Source organism: Syngnathoides biaculeatus, chromosome 3 (assembly GCF_019802595.1).
Source record: "Syngnathoides biaculeatus isolate LvHL_M chromosome 3, ASM1980259v1, whole genome shotgun sequence".
NCBI classification, from domain to species: domain Eukaryota; kingdom Metazoa; phylum Chordata; class Actinopteri; order Syngnathiformes; family Syngnathidae; genus Syngnathoides; species Syngnathoides biaculeatus.
Window position 1 is genome coordinate 33,492,292 of NC_084642.1, and position 20,837 is coordinate 33,513,128.

General features: G+C 41.0%; 1 protein-coding gene across 1 annotated transcript in view; it reads left to right on the top strand.

Moving 5' to 3' along the window:
• Positions 1–20,837, top strand: part of ano5b (anoctamin 5b) — a 52,355-nt gene that overhangs the window by 13,520 nt on the left and 17,998 nt on the right. Inside the window, exon 2 of the mRNA XM_061815500.1 lies at positions 19,786–19,850. Within this exon, the coding sequence (XP_061671484.1) occupies positions 19,786–19,850 (65 nt within the window). The remainder of the gene's footprint in view (positions 1–19,785; positions 19,851–20,837) is intronic.

Genomic DNA, 20,837 nt, shown 5'->3' on the forward strand with positions numbered 1-20,837 from the left:
AAGCTTTTTCTTTATGACTCACGTGGTGAGTCACTCGTGTCATGTGTCATTGTCAGATTGTGCTATTATTTTTTTATGGTTGATTTTTGTATAAAGAATGATACAGTGGAACCTTGATAAAATACACACCAATAAAGATGTCTGAGAAATCGTACCACTGGAACACAATATGTCAAAAAATTTCCATTTGTCACTTAAAATGCCATTGAGAAAGTCTGTGATTTCCAGAATTGGCTGCTGCTTCCAGCCACTCTGGCGCAATGCAGGGAGAAAATGTATTTGTGGGTCACAGATATACAATATGACTACATCCAATTCCTTCCATATACACTTGCCGGTCATTTTTCATGTGGGGCATTGGTTTAGCAGTTGTCTGAAGATGGTCATATATATTGTCTATTGTGCATAAAGCGCAACGCAGAGAATGAGCACCATGGCTGCAGCATTAAATCTGATCAGTACAAAATACAAGTCTCTGGGATATGGAATATATTAGCACAGTCACATTTTGTTTTTGTCAAGCCGTTCACTTTGGGCAACTGATTTGAAACTATGAAGCACATTAATTGCTTACAGCTCATAAAGCGATTTCCCTATGATAACTAGTGTACATCAACACTGCCACCATGACCAACCAAGCACACTAACATGATAAGTTTGTCTAAAATGTGAACATTTCATTATGAAATTTTTAAAAAATATTTTATTGTAAATTAGTTATATAACAGCAGATTTTAGGCCACGGAGAAAGCTACAAAACAATAATCTTCAACACTACAATAATAATGCATACAGCCTAAGAAAAAGTGTTTTGATGTAACAGACAGGGCTGTATTGGACAACCCCTGCCCCTATTATTCTGTTATACTGAGGTTCCACTGTACTTGGTATCAGACTCTCTCAGGACCAATTCAACCATTATGGCCCTCTATGGGAAACCATAACTACGATGTGGCTTGCGACAAAAATGTGTTTTACCCACCTGCTATTTATCGTTATGGGCCTCGTCCTACAGCCCTTCACCAGCATGAAATGTATAAAATGAACGACTACTCAGCCACCCAAAATTATTTAATGGATAACTTGGTGAGCAAGCTATCCATCAAAGCCACATCATTGGAAAAAGACTTCCTGATGTGATTATGATGGAACCTAATCTGTAATGCGGCAGTGTTCCTTGGAAACAGCTGTAGAACTCACACATGTCATGTCCTCAACTACGATTGACTGTTATAGGTTGTGTCTTGCAAAGATAAGACTGTTTCTTCTCGTTCTTGAACATGACGTTTTGGATTAGGGATTTATGAACTTGTCAAGGAAACGGCTGAAGGATTCAAGAAAATGTTACTGTATTCCTTATTAAAAAAAAAAAGGCCTGTGAGTGTATGTACTACATAATCCTCTTTTTTTGTGTACATTGATTGTTCATGTTTAATTTAAGTTTCTTTACAGATTAAAAGGAAGATATTATAATTAAAATAGCTATTTATTTAAAACAAATTTGGATCAAAGCTATTTTTTCATTGCTCATTCGTAAGATTCAATTCAACCGCTGTACTAACATTATCACGTCCTATATGTAACATTTGAATTTGTTGAGCATCTGTCGTCTTTGTCTCTGACGTAGGAGGAAGTTAAATTTGTTCAAAATCAGTATTACTTCCCCTATTTCGTTATGACAAAATACCAAGCTGTGGTTATTCAAATGTGAGAAATAACTACCCCTGTCTAAATTTAAAAAATGAAATGATTCCTGAGTAGAGGAAAAAAATGCAGCAGTTGTGAAGGAGGCACATGACCTGTTATTGGTACTTATGCTGTAAAATTACAGACTCCCACGGAACCCCCAAAATTGAATGCTGTCAATGTTATACAATGTATAATTCAACTAAAATGGGGGAGGGGGGAGAAAGATATTCCTGTCAGTGACTGAAAAACAGGGAACTGTCATTGTGTGACATGACTTAAGTTGTTAGGTTATTAGGTGAGTTATGACAGTCAGGAGTATTTCAAGGTAACAAAACATTGCCTGTACAAAATGAAGGTTGACCAACATTTTGTAACACCAAGGAGAGTTAAATCTACTGAATGAGGTTTATTCTTGGGCTGTTTCATTTTCAAGATGAAATGTAACCGTTATCGACTAAAACCCTGATGTGATTCCCATAAAGGATAAAACACGTTGCTGTATATTCAGACCATTTTTCTTCTTTTAATTTGTCCAAGCTTAACCTGAGGCACTTTTACAAGTGAGACCTGGTATTGCTCTCCACTAACATTTTAAAACAGGCTTGTTTAATTTGTACTGACACCATAATACCGCTTTCTAACGATTATATTTGCTCCCTTAAGATGGTCCTCCCGTGCTGACTGCATTCAGAATCAATCTGCACACAGGTACGGGCAGATCTGAGGCTTAATGTGATGCCTGTCTGTCCATCCTTTCATTACGTTCCTCATCTTCTCTCATTTTGTATACTCGTTCTCATGAGGCCAAGTTCTGCTAAGTAGTTTAGCATAAGTCTGCTTCTGTCTGGCTGTTAATTCTCCACTGGTATGTGTTCTGATCACACCCAGGAGTGTCTTTGCCTGTTTGCTGTTTCAGCTTCCATGTTGGCCCTTAACTCCAGGTTGTACAATGTGCTGTGCTCATGGCTCAAGTGTTTCATCTGCACTGATGGATGTACACCTGCTGTAGTCAGGCATGCTAACATGAATAATGAGGCAATATAAATGTTTCAACCATCAGCACATTGGTTGTTGATTATGCTATTAAATGTGGCTACGCTCCCTTTATTGTTCTTTCTTCCATTTCCAGCATTTGTTAATAAGATAACCATGATAACATTATTTATACCACACTGAAAGATGAAAGCCACCTCACCTGAATACAATCCAGTGCTTGCAGGTGTTAATCCCTTATTATAATACCCATTATAACACCATTTTAAAACTATTCTATATTATAAAACCATTGGCTCTATTTTTGTAGATAGCGCAACTTCAACGAGGCTTATGATTTTCATGGAAGACCAAAGATTCCTGCTTCTACCAATTTGGACCAAGTTGGGTATTCCTTGTGCCCTTGGAGATGTGCCCCATGGAGTGATAATTTGGTATCAGAAAATCGATCTAAACATGAAAACCGCAGGTCTAACGCTATTTGGGTGAAATTTATCAGGAGACAGACAGACAGACACAGAGGTCCGTGAATATATAGTATTTTAGTTGACAGCATTCATTATTCTCTCATTCTGTATCACGGACCCTATCGACTCTTGAAGACTTGTACGCTACTAGGACCAGGTTACGCAGGATCCTTTCGGACCCTCCACATCCCAATATACTGTATACTGTAGACTATCCCAAAATTAATCATTTAAAACTGCTCCCTTTACACAATTGTTATTGCACTGGTCTATAACAGGTACCGCGTAAGGGTATTCTGTATAAGGTTAACATAATGTGGGGCGTTGACACACTAACTTCTCTAAATGCTAAAAGACTACATATTTCACAAATGTCACTCTTATAAGGAATTGTTCCTATTACTTGAAGGTCTATTGTTCTTCGTTCTTGTTAGCTTGTTTGTTCTTCTTCTCAGTACTCGACATGAATATCATACCGGGAAATTCCTTGTGTGTTGTTACATACTTGATATGAGAAACATATATGATTCTGTTTCTGATTCTGTTTTTAACATTGTCTGTTGCCATAACAGGCAATTGGAGTGACGCTTCACAAATGCACAAATCATTGCGATTAGGCCTAGTCCTCTTCTGCCAGAAATGTCTCCTTCAACACTGTCATTGCGCCATATTTAAAGGGATTTAAAAGACCTGATTTAATTGAGTTGGGTCTAAACAGACACACAGTGGCGCAGCCCACAATCTTTTGGATCTGCAGGGGTGCCCTGGTCTACAAAATTACCAACGTCAGTCTAACCCTTCCCTGGAACATGGTTGTCTGGATTTACATCGTAAGTGTAAATAGGGCCCTGTGTCTAGTAGTAACCAAAGGCTATCATTTCAATTGTGGAGCAAAAGTACAAACACTGTGTGAAAGTGGTAGTGTCAAAACTTGTTCTGCTACGTTGTATTGGGTGGCCCTATTAATTTAGAACACCAAAGTATGTAATCCTTGGTCGCCATGGCATGAGGGGTGGTTTATAAATACAGTATGTGATTATTGTAAACTGAGGTTATTATTTAAGGTAATATGATTACTTACTGTTGCTATTACAATCCCGACCGTTTTTTTAAATCTACACCTAAAACACTTACTTGTAAATGGACATCATCACATCGTATATATGAATGCCACAACATACACATACCATAATGATAGTAACGATGATGAAATAGTTCATATATATTGCTCAACCTAGTGTTAATTTTCCATTCAGAAAATCAGGAGTCTTTTGCTAACAGCCATATTAATATTAGATTCAGGTCTTCGCAAGAATGAAAAAGCACTGGGGTATTGACTTCTTAATGGTGCTGAATCTACTACAGGTATTGGATTTCCCAGCCAGAGGCAAGCAGCATACAAATGAAACTTTAATCAGGTTATGTTTTCTTTGTTGTTGTTGTTTTTGGTTCAGGTAAATTGTTTGAAAGAGAGAATGCACAAACGCTTTCTTCAATCTCAACGATGAGTAAATGTCTGTGGGCGCATTGGCCTCGCTCTGTTTCTTTCAATGTTCTATGGAAATGGTTTAAGCATCACATCCTTGGAGATGCTGTCTCGCCCCAAGGTCTAATATCGATTGGTTCTGACGAGCTGTGTTTCTACCTCTGACTTATATCCCTTCAGCAGGGGTTTAATAATTTATGATTACTCACAAATGAAAAATTCATTTAGAATATAAAAGAATAAGATTTTTCTAGTCTTGAAGATTGGACATCCTTTATATGCAATGTACTATGAAATCAAATAACAAGCGTACCCACCTGCATTGTATTTGCACGTTATCCCATTACATACTCTCATGGCCAGAACTCGGGGCTGAACCCAAATGCAGGAAGCACAAGGTTTAGGAGCTGTTTGGGAAGCGTCTTTATTCAGTCCAAGGTCAAAACACAGGCAGGCAGTCCACGGAGGCAGCAGTAGCAGAATTGGCAGGTGTAAGAGACAAGTCAGGAACGAGGCAGGGTTCGGGACATGCGGTAGCAAGAGGATGGACAAGGAGTTGCAGGAACACGACATAAGTACAGCGATCTGGAAAAGGCCAGACTGCACACGTGGCCATATATCTGTGAGCCGTAATTACTGGGATGAGGCACCGGTGTGCGCATCTTCTAATTGAGGCAGGTGCGCACTCTATCGGGGACCGACACACCCATGACAGGGACCGGCATGGCCATGACTGTACCCCACTTCCCTAACGGCCGTCCCGGATGGCCCAGGTACCTCAACATGGGAAGCATGAAAGTCCCTAATGAGTGAGGGATTGACCACGAACTGCGAAGGGATCCGTGACCGCTCCTCGGGACCATAGTCATCCCAGTCCACTAAGTACTGGACCCCCCTTCCCCGACGGCGCAACGACAGGAGCCAGCACAAAGCGTAGACAGGGCCCACATCATGAGTTTGGGTTACGAGAGGCCAGGAATCGGAGACCAATCTCTAGGTCCTGGTTAACCCGTTCGGTCTGGCTTTTCGACTCTGGATGATGGCCCGAGGAAAGACTCACGGTGGCCCCTAGGAGTGAGAAAAATTACTTTCAGAAACGGGAGATGAATTGGGGGCCCCTGTCAGACACCACTTCAGTGGGCAAGCCATGATACCGGAATACCTTGTCCATCAGGAGCTTGGCCTTCTGCTTAGTGGAGGGGATTTTAGGTAGTGAGATAAAATGAAACATTTTCTGGAAGCAGTCCACCACTGAAAAGACTGCGGTGTGACTTTGCAAAGCCGGAAGCCCGGTCACAAAGTCCAGGGAGATGTGTGACCACGCACGTCGAGGAATGGGCAGAGAGCGTAACTCCCCTGAAGGCCGTTGATGGGAGGGTTTGTTTTCTGCACAAACTGGCCACACATTGACGTACTCCCTGATATCCTTTTTGATATTCGGCCACCCAAAAAGTTGCTCTTTTACCGACCGCATTTTCACAGTGCGATTGTGTAAACCCAGTCAATCACCCTTCCACTTAGTGGGGGAACGACATATAGCCTGTCATCGGAAAAGCCTTCAGAGCTGAGAGAGTCCTGAAGTGCTTCTTTAACTTGGGTCTCGATTTCCCAGGTGAAGACTGAGACGAAACAGGTGTCGGGGACTATAGGGGCATGGTCAGACTCGATTCTCTCCCCATCATGCAGATGCAACACAGCATCGGGTTTCCCGTTCTTTGTCCCCGGTCGATAGGTCATCACAAAGCGGAACCGCGTAAAAAATAGTGCCCACCTTGCTTGTCTGGCATTAAGCCACTTGGTTGATTTAATATATTCTAAATTTTTGTGGTCCATGCGTCCCCTCTAACCAATGTCTCCATTCTGATATGGCTGTCTTGACTGCAAGCAGTTCACGGTCTCCGATGTTATAATTTCATTCTGCCGGAGTTAGCTTTTTGTAAAGGACTGCGCAGGGGTGTAGTCTTCTGTCCTTGGGATTTCTCTGTGAGAGAACTGCCCAGATCCCTGAATCCGATGCATTGACCTCGACGACAAACTGCCTATCAGGATCAGGCAAGATGCGGGCCGGAGCTGAAGAAAAGCTGGCCTTAAGCTTACGAAAGGCCGCCTGGCAGGCCATATTCCAAACAAAGGAACTGTGGGGTGAGGTTAATACATGCAATGAGGCTGCCATAGTACTAAGGTTTCGGATGAATTTGCGGTACAAGTTGGCAAACCTGATAAACCTCTCTACCTCCTTGTGAGTAGTAGGAGTGGGCCAATGAAAGGCGGCCTCGACCTTGCAGGGATCCATACGTATCTCCCCCTCTGCCAAGACAAAGCCCAAGAATGACACAGAGGGTTGGTGAAACTCACACTTTTCAGCCTTGACATACAGGTCGTTACACAACAGCTGCTGTACCACCAGATGAACGTGCCCGACGTGGGATTTTTCATCCAGGGAAAAAAAATCAGGATGCCATCTAGGTACACAAAAACCTATATGTTAAGCATTTTGCGTAAGATGTCATTCACAAAATTCTGATACACAGCTGGTGCATTCGTGAGTTCGAAGGGCATCACCAAGTATTCATAGTGTCCCATGGACGTGTTGAAAGCAGTCTATCACTCATCCTCCCCCCTTATGCGCACCAGGTGGTACGTATTCCTCAAGTCCAGCTTGATAAAAATCTTTCCCCCGCCCCCTTCAACAGTTCTAAGGCTGTAGCAATGAGGAAGAGAGGATACTTGTTTTTTATCGTGACATCGTTCAGTCCCTGGTAATCGATGTAGGCCCGCAGGATCTTGTTCTTCTTTTCCACGAAAAAGAACCCCAGCCGGTGACGACGAGGGCCGAATCAGTCCTGCAACCAGCGACTCTTCTACGTATGCCTTCATGGGTTGATGTTCTGGACCTGAAAGAGAGAATAGTCTCCCACGAGGGGGTGAGGAGCCGGGCATTAGGTCAATGGTACAGTCAAGAAGAAGACAACATCTCACAATTGAATGAAGTGTGCGGGGCAATATTACACTACTGTTTTGAGCCATATTTAGATGATATGTCGATCACTTCTAACGAATAACAGACTCCCAGATAGTATGTATGAGCCAGCCCAGCCGAAGCCGTGCTCGTCTGCGAGATACGGGTTGGGCGGCTGCTTGTCCGTATTGTCCGTATACTGTATTACTCCTTTAACAGGAATAAACGATGGCTTCAAGATTTCCATACGTCCATTTTCTGAGCCACTTTTGCTCACAAGGGTCATGAATGCTGGACCGGAGTTCAAATCCCAGCCTCACCAGTGTGGAGTTTGCATGTTCTTCTCTATGTGGGTTTCCAGTTTCCTTCCACATCTCAAAAGCATGCAATGTTGATGAGTATTTTCCCCTTGAGTCCAGGTAGAAAATGGAGGAAGCACTCTCAGAGACTGAAGTTTTGTGGTAGTTATTTTTTTAAGGAAGAGTCACTGATGATGTTGTGGTACGCATGCCTGACTTTGGTGCAGGCAGTGTGGGATTGGTTCCTGCTCAGTGATTGTGTTGATATCTGCCCTGCGACTGACTGGCGACCAGTTAGGGTGTAGTCCGCCTTTCACCCGAAGCTGGCTGGGTTAGGCTCCAGCTCTCCTGTGACCATTGTGAGGATAAGCGGCTTGGATAATGGTTACACTGGATATTTTTTTAGGAGGTGTCACAGCTGCAAACCTTCTGTCTGATCATGTGTTACCTTCGTTTAACCCACCAACAATAGAGTCCCTCACTGTTCCCATGTCCATTTCTTAATTCATTCCCCCTGACCCCGTGGGCGTGGACAGAAGGTTCCCCCACACCTGTCTGGCCGGCCCGCCTTCTTCTTTCACGTCACCTATGCTGCATCCTTCCTCCTTCCGGGCTCCAGGATAACTGTGGGCCTTGCATACTTGGTTGCGATAAACAAATAAATGCAGATTTGGAACTAGAACCCCTGGTGATAACCCCAGGTGGTCACCGATGAGGTGGCTGACTGTGAAGACACCAAATGGCAATATCATCCCTTTGAAGTGCTCTTGCGCAGGGAGTTTGTCCATCTTACTTTCTTCACTCAGACTTTAATTCTCCTCCTTTTATCTCAGATGATACAAAAATACACAACATATTTATCTTATATAGAGCCAAAATGCACTACAATGTTAATTGTAGACTCAAAGTTGGCCGTTGGTGTGAAAGTGTGTGTTTTTTTTATTCTATGTCTCTTGTGATTGGCTGGCAAGTTCAGTGTGTACCCAAGCCTCCCATTGTGGGACTAATGTAGGTTATATGAAAATATTTGTTCTATAAATCCATCCGTCCATCCATTTTCTTACCGGCTTATCCTCACAAGGGTCATGGGAGTGCTGGAGACTATTCCAGCTGTCAACGGGCAAGAGCCGGGGTACACTGTGAACTGGTTGCCAGCCAATCACAGTGCACATAGAAAGGCAACCATTTGCACTCACAATCACACCGAGGGGCAAGTTAGAGTCTCCAATGAATGCACGTATTTGTGTTGTGGGAGGAAACCGGAGTGCCCGAAGAAACCCCACGGAGGCACGGGGAGAACATGCAAACTCCACACAGCCGGGGGCTGGGATCGAACCCAGGTCCTCAGAACTGTGAGGCCAACGCTTTACCAGCTGATCCACTGCCTGTTCTATAGTTATACTATTTAAATTATATAGATACATTTTCCAAAGTGGCAGAGGTGACATACTAATTCATTTCCGGTTTCCAGTCCCTGTACAACTGTCTAGCATTGAATATAACAGTATTTTCCTCTGTAAACATGTAAGGTACACATAATTTGCCTATTTTGCTCTTCAAGCTTCGCTATAACGCAGTTCCTACCAGACCAATGTATCAAGTGTACTGGACACCCAATCACTCATTTTGTTTTGCAACATCATGTGAGAGCTTAGTGATAAGCATTATGATCCCATCTCTCTCATGTCTTATCGTCCTTCCTTATTATACTTTTGTAAAAGTGTAGTTTATTTGCTGTTATGGAGGAGACGTGTTATGACTTATGCTGCACTGGCAACAGATGTGAGACGCACATTCGCATCCACAGCTCGGCGTCATATTTAGCTGTAGCTCATAGATAGATGGCAAAATAGCATGCAACTAGCATTAACCTTCGTATCTCGACAGCGGAAAGCAGCAAGGTTGGGCGACGATAGGGATGTTCCGTTTGGGCTAGTAGTTGCTAGCATGACAGAAACACCACAGAGTACTTATTTTATGTAAATCATTGGTTCATTTTAAAAAGGTCAGTTTTTCTCATGCGTACAGTGTTGATGATTATTATTGTCTGTTTCATCAAGTGTTTTTAACATTCCATACTACAAAGCAAGAATATTATATTTGATTAGTGCTGAAATCTGATTGGACTGATTTCAGTATTGGACAAAACTCAAGACTGCAATATCGTAATCCGATTGGGAGGCTACTTTCTTTCCTACATTATTCAAACATTGGTGTGTATTGAATTCTAACGGACCGCTTGTGACAACAGATATCCTCCTTTCAAAATTCACACATTCTTTTCTCATATCAGTTGGGCATCACGGAGCAGAAACTAAATCTGTAATCTTCTTTTGGTTAACATAAAAGAGTTACTGTTATGGTTTGTGACTGCTTGAAACCCTAAAGCAGTAACAGAGTGTGGAGGTGATTTAACAAAAGTAGAAAATTTCTAAGCAAAGTTCCCATATCTTTTCATAATATCTCTGGAACTTTAATTCATTCATTCATTCATTCAGTCATTCATCTTCCTTTACGCTTATCCTCACTCGGGTGGTGGATGTGCTGGAGCCCATCCCAGCTATCTTTGGGCAAGAGACGGGGTACACCTGAACTGGACGCACCGTCAATCACAGGGAATGTGTAAATAAACAACCATTCACAGTCACGTAAACACCAATGGACAATTTGCACACTTTAATTAACCTACCATGCATGTTTTTGGGGTTATTTGAAGAAACCGGAGTTCCCAGGGAAAACCCATGATGAGAACTTGCAAACTCCACGCAGGTGCAGCTGAGATTTGAACCCTGGTCCTCAGAAGTGTGAGACCCATGTGCTAACGAGTTTTGCACTGTCTGGAATATATTTCGTCAAAATTCTCAAAGCATCTTGAATAACACATTTTAAACCACACTCTTAAGACTTGGAGAACTTGGGCTGTTATGAAGGATTAGTTTTACACCATAAAAGTCCAGACTGTAAAAAGAGAAGCGAGCAAATTTAAAGACAATAAATTCATTTTCATTCATGGAGGCAGCATACACTTCACTCCATAAACTTGTTGATTATTGTCCAGACCAGTCAACATGGTGCATGCAGCAGACATCAAACAAAAGTACCCTCCTGTCCCAACGTCAATAACTGAGCTGAAAACTGCAGTAGTGTGCTATCAGAAGCTAAAGCGGATAACAGTGTAAAATAATGCAAACCGGTCCTCACACTTACCCAATGAAAACCTACCAAGGGGCATCACACATTGAAATGATAGTATTTCCGTGGAGTCCAAGGGAGAAAACCGTGGCAGTATTATGTCAATTCTTCATCATGCTACAGTACTTCGTGGGTGGTATGTTGGACATGGGGGCCTTTGGCTGTTGATGGCGTACCCCACCTCCCGCCAGAAATCATCTGAGATAGGCCCCAGCACACACCCAGGACCCTAGTCATAATAAGTGGTACGAAAAATGGAAGGATGGCCATTATTTCACAAACAACTATATACAACTGTATTTTATAGATAAGCAAAGAATTAAAATATTTATTGAGTGATTAATTTGCTACTTGGAGGGTGGTTAGGCACTCCAGAGACACAACCATTTGTATCAAACATATTGAAAAGTTAATTTCCTCTTTGCCCCTTATAAGATGAATAACTAGGCCAAAGGCTCACCTTAACACCAATTTAGGAATTTCCCACTGTGAGCAAGTCAAATTTATTTGTTTGGCTAATCAATTATGTTGTTCATTTGAGAAATGCTGTATTGTCCATTCATCAATCCCTTTTCTGAGCTGCTTGTCCACACAAGGGTCGCAGGGAGTGCTAGAGCCTATCCCAGCTGTCAACGGGTTAAAGACAGGGTACACCCTGAACTGGTTGCCAGTCAATCAAGGGCACATCGAGACAAACAGCCACACTCACAATCACACCAAGGGGCAATTTAGCGTGTCCAATTAATCTTGCATGTTTTTGGGATGTGGGAGGAAGGTGCCCGGAGGAAACCCACGCAGGCCCGGGGAGAACATACAAACTCCACACAGGCGGGTCCGGGAATACATCTGGGACCTCAGAACTGTGAGGCCAACGCTTTCCACCTGGGCCATCGTGCCGCCATGCAGTATTGTCTGTTGTCAAATTAGATTGCTTGGCTTGAATTATTTTCATATATTTATACTATTCATAAACATGGAGATTGGGATTGTTCATTTGCTCTTTCCTCCTTTAATGTTGAAATGTCATTGTAAGCTGTCATGAGCCCCTTGTATCTGTGACACACTGCTGGCCCTTCTCTTCTATTTGCTCAACCCAGAAAATTGTCTGTGTACAGAGCACGTGCACTCGAAAAGGAAAAAAAAAACAGACATTGCAGTCAGAAATAGACTTCAGCTGCTAAGCTCATGCTTCTTCCCATGATCCCAGTGCTGTTTTTCTGTTCGACTTTAGAGTTTCTTACGCTCTATTGATGACACATTTCCATTCCTCATGAGTATAGTAAGTGGCCTCATAGAGCATACACATGAAGACTCAATAGACCCTCTCCTATTGGCCCCCAAAGCTGTCTGACATCTTTGCGCCCAATAAGAGGCTGCCGCCTAAAGAAGCCAAGGATTGTCCTTTGTGGGCTGAGTCCACGTGGGACTTCTGGCACTGCGGAGCTGCATACGCTGTCTCCATGCACGTTCCAACTTCCCCCACAGGAAGTGCTGCGTTCCCACCATTCAGGAATAAAAGAGAGGCAGGCAGCAAGCAGTGTCTGCCACGCTGGCCTGCTGGAATGCAGTGTGTCATTGTGTTCCAGACAGAATGGAGCATATGTGAGACACTGCTTTCCTCTCAATCACCGTTTCTTTTAATCAAAAGACTGAGTCTCACGAAACTGCGAATCTCCTTCTTACCAGTATAACGACAGAGATTTATTATGACCCTATTAGGTCGTTAGAGAGGCACATGCAGCCATATTGACCAGCTGGTAACACTTAAAGTAGATTCTGCTTTAGTAGAGAGCTGCAGTTGCTTTGAATAGAGTAGAAAGATCGTCGAAGAGCATATACTTACGCCAAGTCCAAGAATATCCAAATTAGAGTTGAAACAAAAAAAAAATCTCTTTCCTTAGAAAACGTTCAAATTTTGAATCAATTTTCCCCTTAAGAAAGAAATAGAAATAGTTACAGTAAGCCCCCATTCATCATGGTGAGGGATATGTACAAAACACATGATAGAGAGACTATATGAAAAACACACTTTAGAATATTCCTTAGTAGTATTATTAGTAATGTAATAGCACGACTGAAAATTCCAGGCTAATACCCCAGTGCCCAATCACTACATTCCTACTAAAAGAAAATGAGGTGTCAACATGGGGCATCTGCCCAGTACACAAAAATTGTGCCAATGCCAGACAAGCCAAAAGTCACATTAATGTATTTTATCCCATTGTTCTCACACTCGTAGTTTTCCAAATAAGGAGGTAAAGCATGCTTTCTTCAAGTTGTTTACTATTGCTAGTTGAAGTTTACAATAAAATGAAAATATACAGCAAAAGAGAGTTCAACATTGTATATTTAAACACAAAAATGTACTATCACAAAAGTCTGCTACCTTAAAGAAAGACTCTCCCCAAAATTCACATGTACAATAAAACCTCCAATGTGAAGTAATATTATTACTGGATATATTTTGGACATTAATTGAAAATACGGAACATTTTTAAAGTTCAAGCCAAATTTTGATATGTGCCAGCTTTCACAGCCAGACCCGGAAAAAAGGTCCTTGACCCCGCCTGACGTCACCGATGCATAGCATTGCAGACCATTCATTCTAGCGAGGCCAAGATGTTATTTTTGTTTTGTTTGCTCAAAGACGGGAGTAGTAATAACACGGACCATCAACTCACTGTTATACTTGGTTTATTGGCTCTTGGGCACAACACTTCCACCCGTAAAATGTTCAACCAAACCATACAGTACAATATTACTTAGACATATTCTGTACTTAATCTGTATTCTGCTTATTCTTTTTTTAATTACGCCTAATCGACTTAAGTGCTGTCCAGTAGGCTGCGGCTCACCACGACATCACACTGACAATGTGCTAAAACACTAACTACTGATTTGCCCCTCCTTATACTGTAAAATAACAGTGAGCGCAAAAAAGGAACTGCAATGCCTTATACTGTGGGTACACTGCAATGATAATAAATTCGCTGTTTAGATAACTACATAAGTTTCTGTATTTTTGTATGCTATGCAAGCAAAGCAAATTTATCTGTATAGCGGATTTCATACACAAGGTAACTCAATGAGCTTTACATCAGTGGTCCCCAACCTTTTTTATCACTGATCAATGCTTGACAATTTTTACTGTGGACTGAGTGTGGCGTTACATAGATTTATTGTATTGAATATTGTTTGTATTGAAATTTGAATAAAATAAACATGAGAATGAATAATAAAATAATAATATAATAATAAAATAAATAAAATAATAAACAAACAATACACATAAAAAAATAAATAAAGAACAAGAACCAGCAATTCCCATTTCTTTTATTTAAGTATACCTACACAAACAGTTCAACATGTTTTTACACTCCATGAATTAGATTTTTCAACAGCTGAAATAAATTTGTCCGTTTGAACCATCACCCTCTGTTGGCGACCACAGCCCTAATGCTCTCTGACTGGTCGCTAGAGTAACGTTTAAACAAGCCTTCCAAATGGGATTACATATACGCCATGAAAATTCATTTAAAGCGCATGAAAATTTGAACTCACCATAACACTAAATCATTGGGAGCCCTGAGCTTGTTTATCTGCAGCAAGATGGTCTCATCTGGGTGTGATGGGAGACAATGACACCCGAAGTGTGTTGCTTATGTCCAGTATATTACATTGTTTTGTTTTGGTTGCTTTCATTGCAGAAAACCCCGCTTCACACAGATATGATGTCAGAAATGGCAATGCGATTTTCACTTGGACAGATGGCAATAGGCGGTTTTTGTGATTGAATTGATATGACTGTTGAAAGTCAGGTTGGAATCAATAAGAACACCAAGGTTTCGGGCTTGGTCTTTGGTTTTTAAAGATAGAGAGTCCAGGTGTTTACTCACAGCAATTATCCTTTCTTTATTGCCAAAAACAATTTTCTCAGTTTAGTTATGGGTTAGTTGAAGAAAATGTTGGCTCATCCAGTTATTTATCTGCTTTAGACAGTGACACAACACCTTAATTAACTGTAGTCGTCTGGAGACACTGCTAAATATAACGGTGTGTCATCTGCATAGCTATGATACTCAAAATTAAAGTTTTCAAGAATTTGACCCAAGGGTAGCATATACTGGCTGAACAGGATGGGTCCAAGAACTGACCCTTGAGGGACCCCATAGGTCATTGCCATTTGTTGAGATTGAGCATTTTCAATGGTTACAAAGTAGCTGCTTTACACCAGGTAGGACCTAAACCATTTAAGGACTATTCCATTTAGTCCAACCCACATTTCCAACCTGTTCAGCAGTATATTATGTTCTACCGTAACAAACGTCACATTGAGACCCAACAGGACAAAATTGACACATTTCCTGAGTCAGTTTTCAACCTTGTATAATTTAACGCTTGGATAAGAGCAGATCCTGTACTGTGATGAGTTCGGAAACTTGATTGAAATTTGTCAAAAAAGTCAATTTAAATTCAAGAAATTGCTGAGTTCATTAAAAATAACTTTCTCAAGAATCTTGGCTCTGAAAGAGAGATTTGAGATGGGCCTATAGCTTGCTAACATGGAATCATCCAGTGCTCTCTTTTTTAGAAGAGGTTTAGCAGCAGCTACTTTAAAAAGCTTTTGGAAATATGCCAGACCAAGGGTCGGGAGCCTTTTCAACAGAGAGAGGCATTAATGCTAACTATTCTAAAATGTAATTTCAAAAGAGCCATAAAGAATATTAAAAACAAGTACAAGTGTATTTGGGCATTTATGTAAGACCAATACATTTAGAGTACAGTAAGTCTCAGAATTCTTTTAAACAACATTATTACGGTCTTGCTAACCAATGATGACAAAAGTACTTCTTACCATGAATGCGACTTCTGGTGCTGCCTGGTTTTGTTGATGGCTTTGTACAGTAGTCAGTTTCATACGTCGTTAGATGAAGCTTCATGCAGGCTTTGAGACTTCCATCCGTTAACCATGAATGTAATTCAATTTGATTTGCCATCATGATGGTATGATGGTGAACAGTTCTTGCTGACAAAGGCATGTCTTTAATTCGTTTGATTATCTTGTCTTTATGCGAAGTTGTTTGGCAGCATCAAGTACGAATGCTTTGGCATACTTACTCATCTGGGAATTTGGACACACAGCAGAACCCTCCATCTCCACAAAGGCTGTCCATTCTTGTTGAAAACTTGGGTGGTACTCATCTTTTTTTCTTTGCGACCTTTGTCAAAAGTGTTTCCATAATTAGATCTTCCAACCCAATCAGCGTTCGACCCTTTTGTGTCTGCGCACATCGACTGCCACAGCAACGACGGCAACCCCACTAGGACAAACTGTCTTTGCGTCATTTGCGTTACCTGGACGACTCACATGTATAGTTTGTCGTAATGAGGGCTCTGCGAGCCATATGCAATCATCGAAAGAGCCAGGTATGGCTCGCGAGCCATAGGTTCCTGACCCCTGCGCCAGACTGAAGTGAGCAATTGATTGTTTGCTGAAAATCAGCTAACACTGACTTCACAATAATTTTGAAAAAGTCAGATGGTGTTGAGTCGAGACATCTCGTTGATGGTTTCAGGTGCCGAACAGTTTTCTCTACAGTTTTTTTGGTCAATTGTGTCAAAATCTGATAAGCTAATGGAGTTTTCCCTGGGTGACTTCAGACGTAAAATTGTTTTATCATTTTGCTGATTTGTGCTAACATTTGACCCGATGGATTGTATTTTTTCACTAAAATAACGGGCAAACTCATTGCATTTGTCAGTTGTTATCTAATCTAATCTAACTGATTCCGGGGGGTAAGTGAAAAGCATCTGTACAAGTGTTGGTTATCGTAAATTTTAAAAGGATGCCCTGTCAAAGTGTATATGTACAGGTGAAAAACAATACATAGAAAAAGCACAAATTGGCCGGGGTTTCTGTCTCTACTGTGACAGTAAAACTGGATAAATAGTATAGGAAATTGATGGATGGATTGATGGATGATGGATGGATGGATGGATGGATGGATGGATGGATGGATGGATGGATGGATGATGGATGGATGGATGGACTGAAACGGGACTGTCAATGATTGTAAATAAACTGAAAATTGCCACGAAGCTACTTCTCTTTAACATCGTTGGGTTTTCATTGTCATGCCTTGCTTCTCTTCACACCACATGGATTAAGTCCTATTACACTATCTACACTACAGGTGTACTACTTGGCAGGTGTAGAGATGTAACCTGGTTGAAATATTCTCTGCCTGAAACAATGACTCAATAAGTGAATACCCTAATTGTGAGTGTGGCAAACACGCAACATAATCTTCCTCTGTTCTTGGAAGAAATACAGTTAGATTTGAGAAGCAGTGGATTAAGGGTGGTGTTTTTAATGATTTCAACAATTCCACACATATTTGGCTGAAGTAATTGTGCTTTTCTTCTGCACATTTTTTAAAGACCTAACATTGGTCGTTTTCTGAGAAGCACCCTCTCTATTTATTTTTAAAACATGCCTCTTGAGCCGTTTTTATTTCTTGGCTTTTAACCCAGCTTGATACTCAGCCTTTGTTTTTGGTAGGTTGCTTATTTTTGTTGTTTCAATCTTTGTTAGTGTTTTTTTGTTTCTGGAATTCTTATTTTTCAGTCTGAGGTACTGTTGGGCATTTTGAGTTAGAACCTTGCATCAGGCTTTTCTTTGTTTGCATTTTTTCCCTGTACTTGTGTCCAGTCACTTCTTTCCCCATCCCAAAAACATTAATTGTAGTTTATTTAATGATTCTACTATCGGTGTGAACAATTGATTGTGTCTATACGTGCAATTGACTGTCGACCAGTCCAGGGTGTGTTCCAGGAGTTACTTAAAGTTAACAAGGATGAGTTCCAGCTCACTCATGACCCTGAACAGAATAAATTGGTGCAAAATGGATGGATGGGCAATGGTATTATTTAACATGCAGTAAGTGCAACAATCTAACTTTGCAATGAAAGAGTGAAGTGAAATAAAACTATTATTTGATCACATCCTTATTTTTCTAAATAATTCTACTTGTGAGTACTTTGTCAGGTCATATTGTTTCCATTTTCAGTGGGTGCGTGAAAATTATGATCGATTCAAAATGGGCATCCATTTAGTACAACCCAAATTCTAATGACGCTGGGACACGTGTGTTACATCACCTTTTCGTTTAACAACTTTCAGTAAGCTTCATCTGTTCAAGAGTCCTAGGTCTCGTATTTGTCGTATTTTATCCTTCATATTGTGCCAATGCACTACAGGTACGTCAGTCTAGTACCTCCAACTCTTTTACTATGAAGTAACACTGTTATAACACACAGAATGTGGTTTGGCATTATCTTGCTGAAATAAGCATGGGCATCTATGAAAAAGTCTTTGCTTGGATGGCAGAATATGTTTCTCCAAAACCTGTTTGTACCTATCAGGATTAATGGTCACTTCATGGATGTGTAAGAAGCTTGTATTGATCAACAACCAATGTGCAGATGTTCCAGAGTGGTAAGACTACCTCAGTGAGTGCACGGATAATCTTTAACATCTAATACTAATTGGACCAGCAGAATGTGACAGCAAGTTGGAGGCAGAAAATTGTCAGAATGTTGCAGTTATACTGTATGTTAGCTGTTTACGAATTTAATTGCAAGAGGGAGAAAGCTGTTGGAATATCTACTAGTTTTGGTTTGCATTGTTCAGTTGCACCTAACCCAGGGAAGAAGCCGGTGGCCAGGATGTGGAGGGTCTGACAGGATCCTGTTTGCTCTTGTCAGATACTAGCCTCTCATACCTGAGTAGCATCTCCACCACTTGACTGAGGACCCACAAAATCGCACAACTAGTCGTTTTAATTTGCAAACACTCCTTGAAGTCTAAGTTTTGATGCCGTTTGCACTGGACGATTGCTCCAATGGGCATTATGACTGCTGTCAATGATCAAAGACTCTGCATCCTTTGCATAACTTTGCACAAGTGTGAGTTGAAAGAAAAAGTTCTCTGTCAATTGACTGTCTGTCTGTTGTCGAAACTCAACATGTATGTTGTACTAGGGTGGTTCCAACTACTGGACACAGATTGTTTGCGTGTTGTTTACAAACTTGGCCAATAAAACTGATTCTGATTTATGATTATCATGAAATCCCTAAATTCCTTGCAAATGTACATTGAGGAACATTGCCCTTTAACTCTTTCACTATTTTCTCACACATTTGTTCACAAAGAGAGGAACCTGACCCCATCTTTGCTTGTGAATGTTTGAGCAATTAAGGGAAGCTTCTTTTATACCCAATAATGGCAACCACGTGTTTCCAGTTAGCTTGTTTACCTGTGGTGAGATGTCCCAAACAGGTGTTTGATGAGCATTCCTCAACTTTCTCAGTCTTTTTTTGGCACCTGTTTCATCTTTTTGGAATGTGTTGGCAATCATAAAATTCTAGGGAAATGATTATTTAAATTTATCAGTTTGAACATGACATATCTTGTCTTTTGTTCAGTATTCAATAAAATATAGGTTGAATTTTTTTTCCAAATCAATGTATTGTGTTTTTATTTGTTTAACACAACGTCTCACCTTCATTGGAATGGTGTTGTATTTTGCTGCCATTGAAAAAGGCAAACTATTAATTGTGAGAGCGTGAGGATGGATGTGAAATGGACAGTTTTGGCTGGTCTTACACAAAGACTCAAACTACCAATTTATCTTGCAGATGAAAATGGTGGAAATGGTGTGAATTCATTATCTGAGAGATCGACCTTGCCGGGACACACTGAGGTAAAATACAGTGCATTTATATCACCATTAAGCCTTTCCACAGTCTCCAACTAAATTATTGTTGCGTTAACAAAGGTTTTTTTTTTTTCGTGATCCAATTGATCTTTCATTTTAATATGGACATCTGATGTTTTCAACTTTTACTATTTTTGTTAGAAGATGCAAACATAGTGCTGGTACAACCATCTTGTTCTGTTATTACGACAGCACCGTAAGAAAACAATGTATCGGAAGAATTAAATCATATTGCTTTTCCTCTATCCTGCTCGCAGTCACTACCAGGCATATTTTCAGAGAGACTGGAGAATGCACCAAGGATCATCAACGGGTCTTAAACAGGTGGCTCACAGTCAGAATCTGGACCCAAATATGGCCATTGACAAACACTTTATCCCTTAAGCATTACAGTTTTCATCCATCCATCCATCCATTATCTGAGCCATTTATCCTCACAAAGACCATGGGAGTGCTGGAGCCTATCCCAGCTATCTACTGGCAGGAGGCGGGGTACACCCTGAATTGGTTGCCAGGCAATTGCAGGGCACACAGAAACAAACAACCACCTGCATTCACAATCACACCAAAGGGAAACTCCAACTAATGCATATTATGATGTGGGAGGAAAAGGGGAGAACATGCAAACTACAAACTGGGCCCAGGATTTGAAACCCGGTCCTCAGAACTGTGAGGCAGACACTTTAACAAGACACACACTGTGCTGTCAAACTGTAGGTTTTCGAGGATTAATAGTATTTTTTTTTCTCTCAGCACCATATCCGTTAAAATACACTAAAGATTGAATTACAAATGAAGATTTTTATCTGCCACACTACCCAGATTTACCCCCTGGATCTTTTTTAGTCTATTCTCTACTTTTAATCACCAAAATAATTTTGCTGTACCTGTGAGTGTTAGGGTATAAATGAAAGTAAAATTGGGCGGCACCGTGGCGCAGCTGGAAAGCGTTAGCCTCACAGTTCTGAGGTC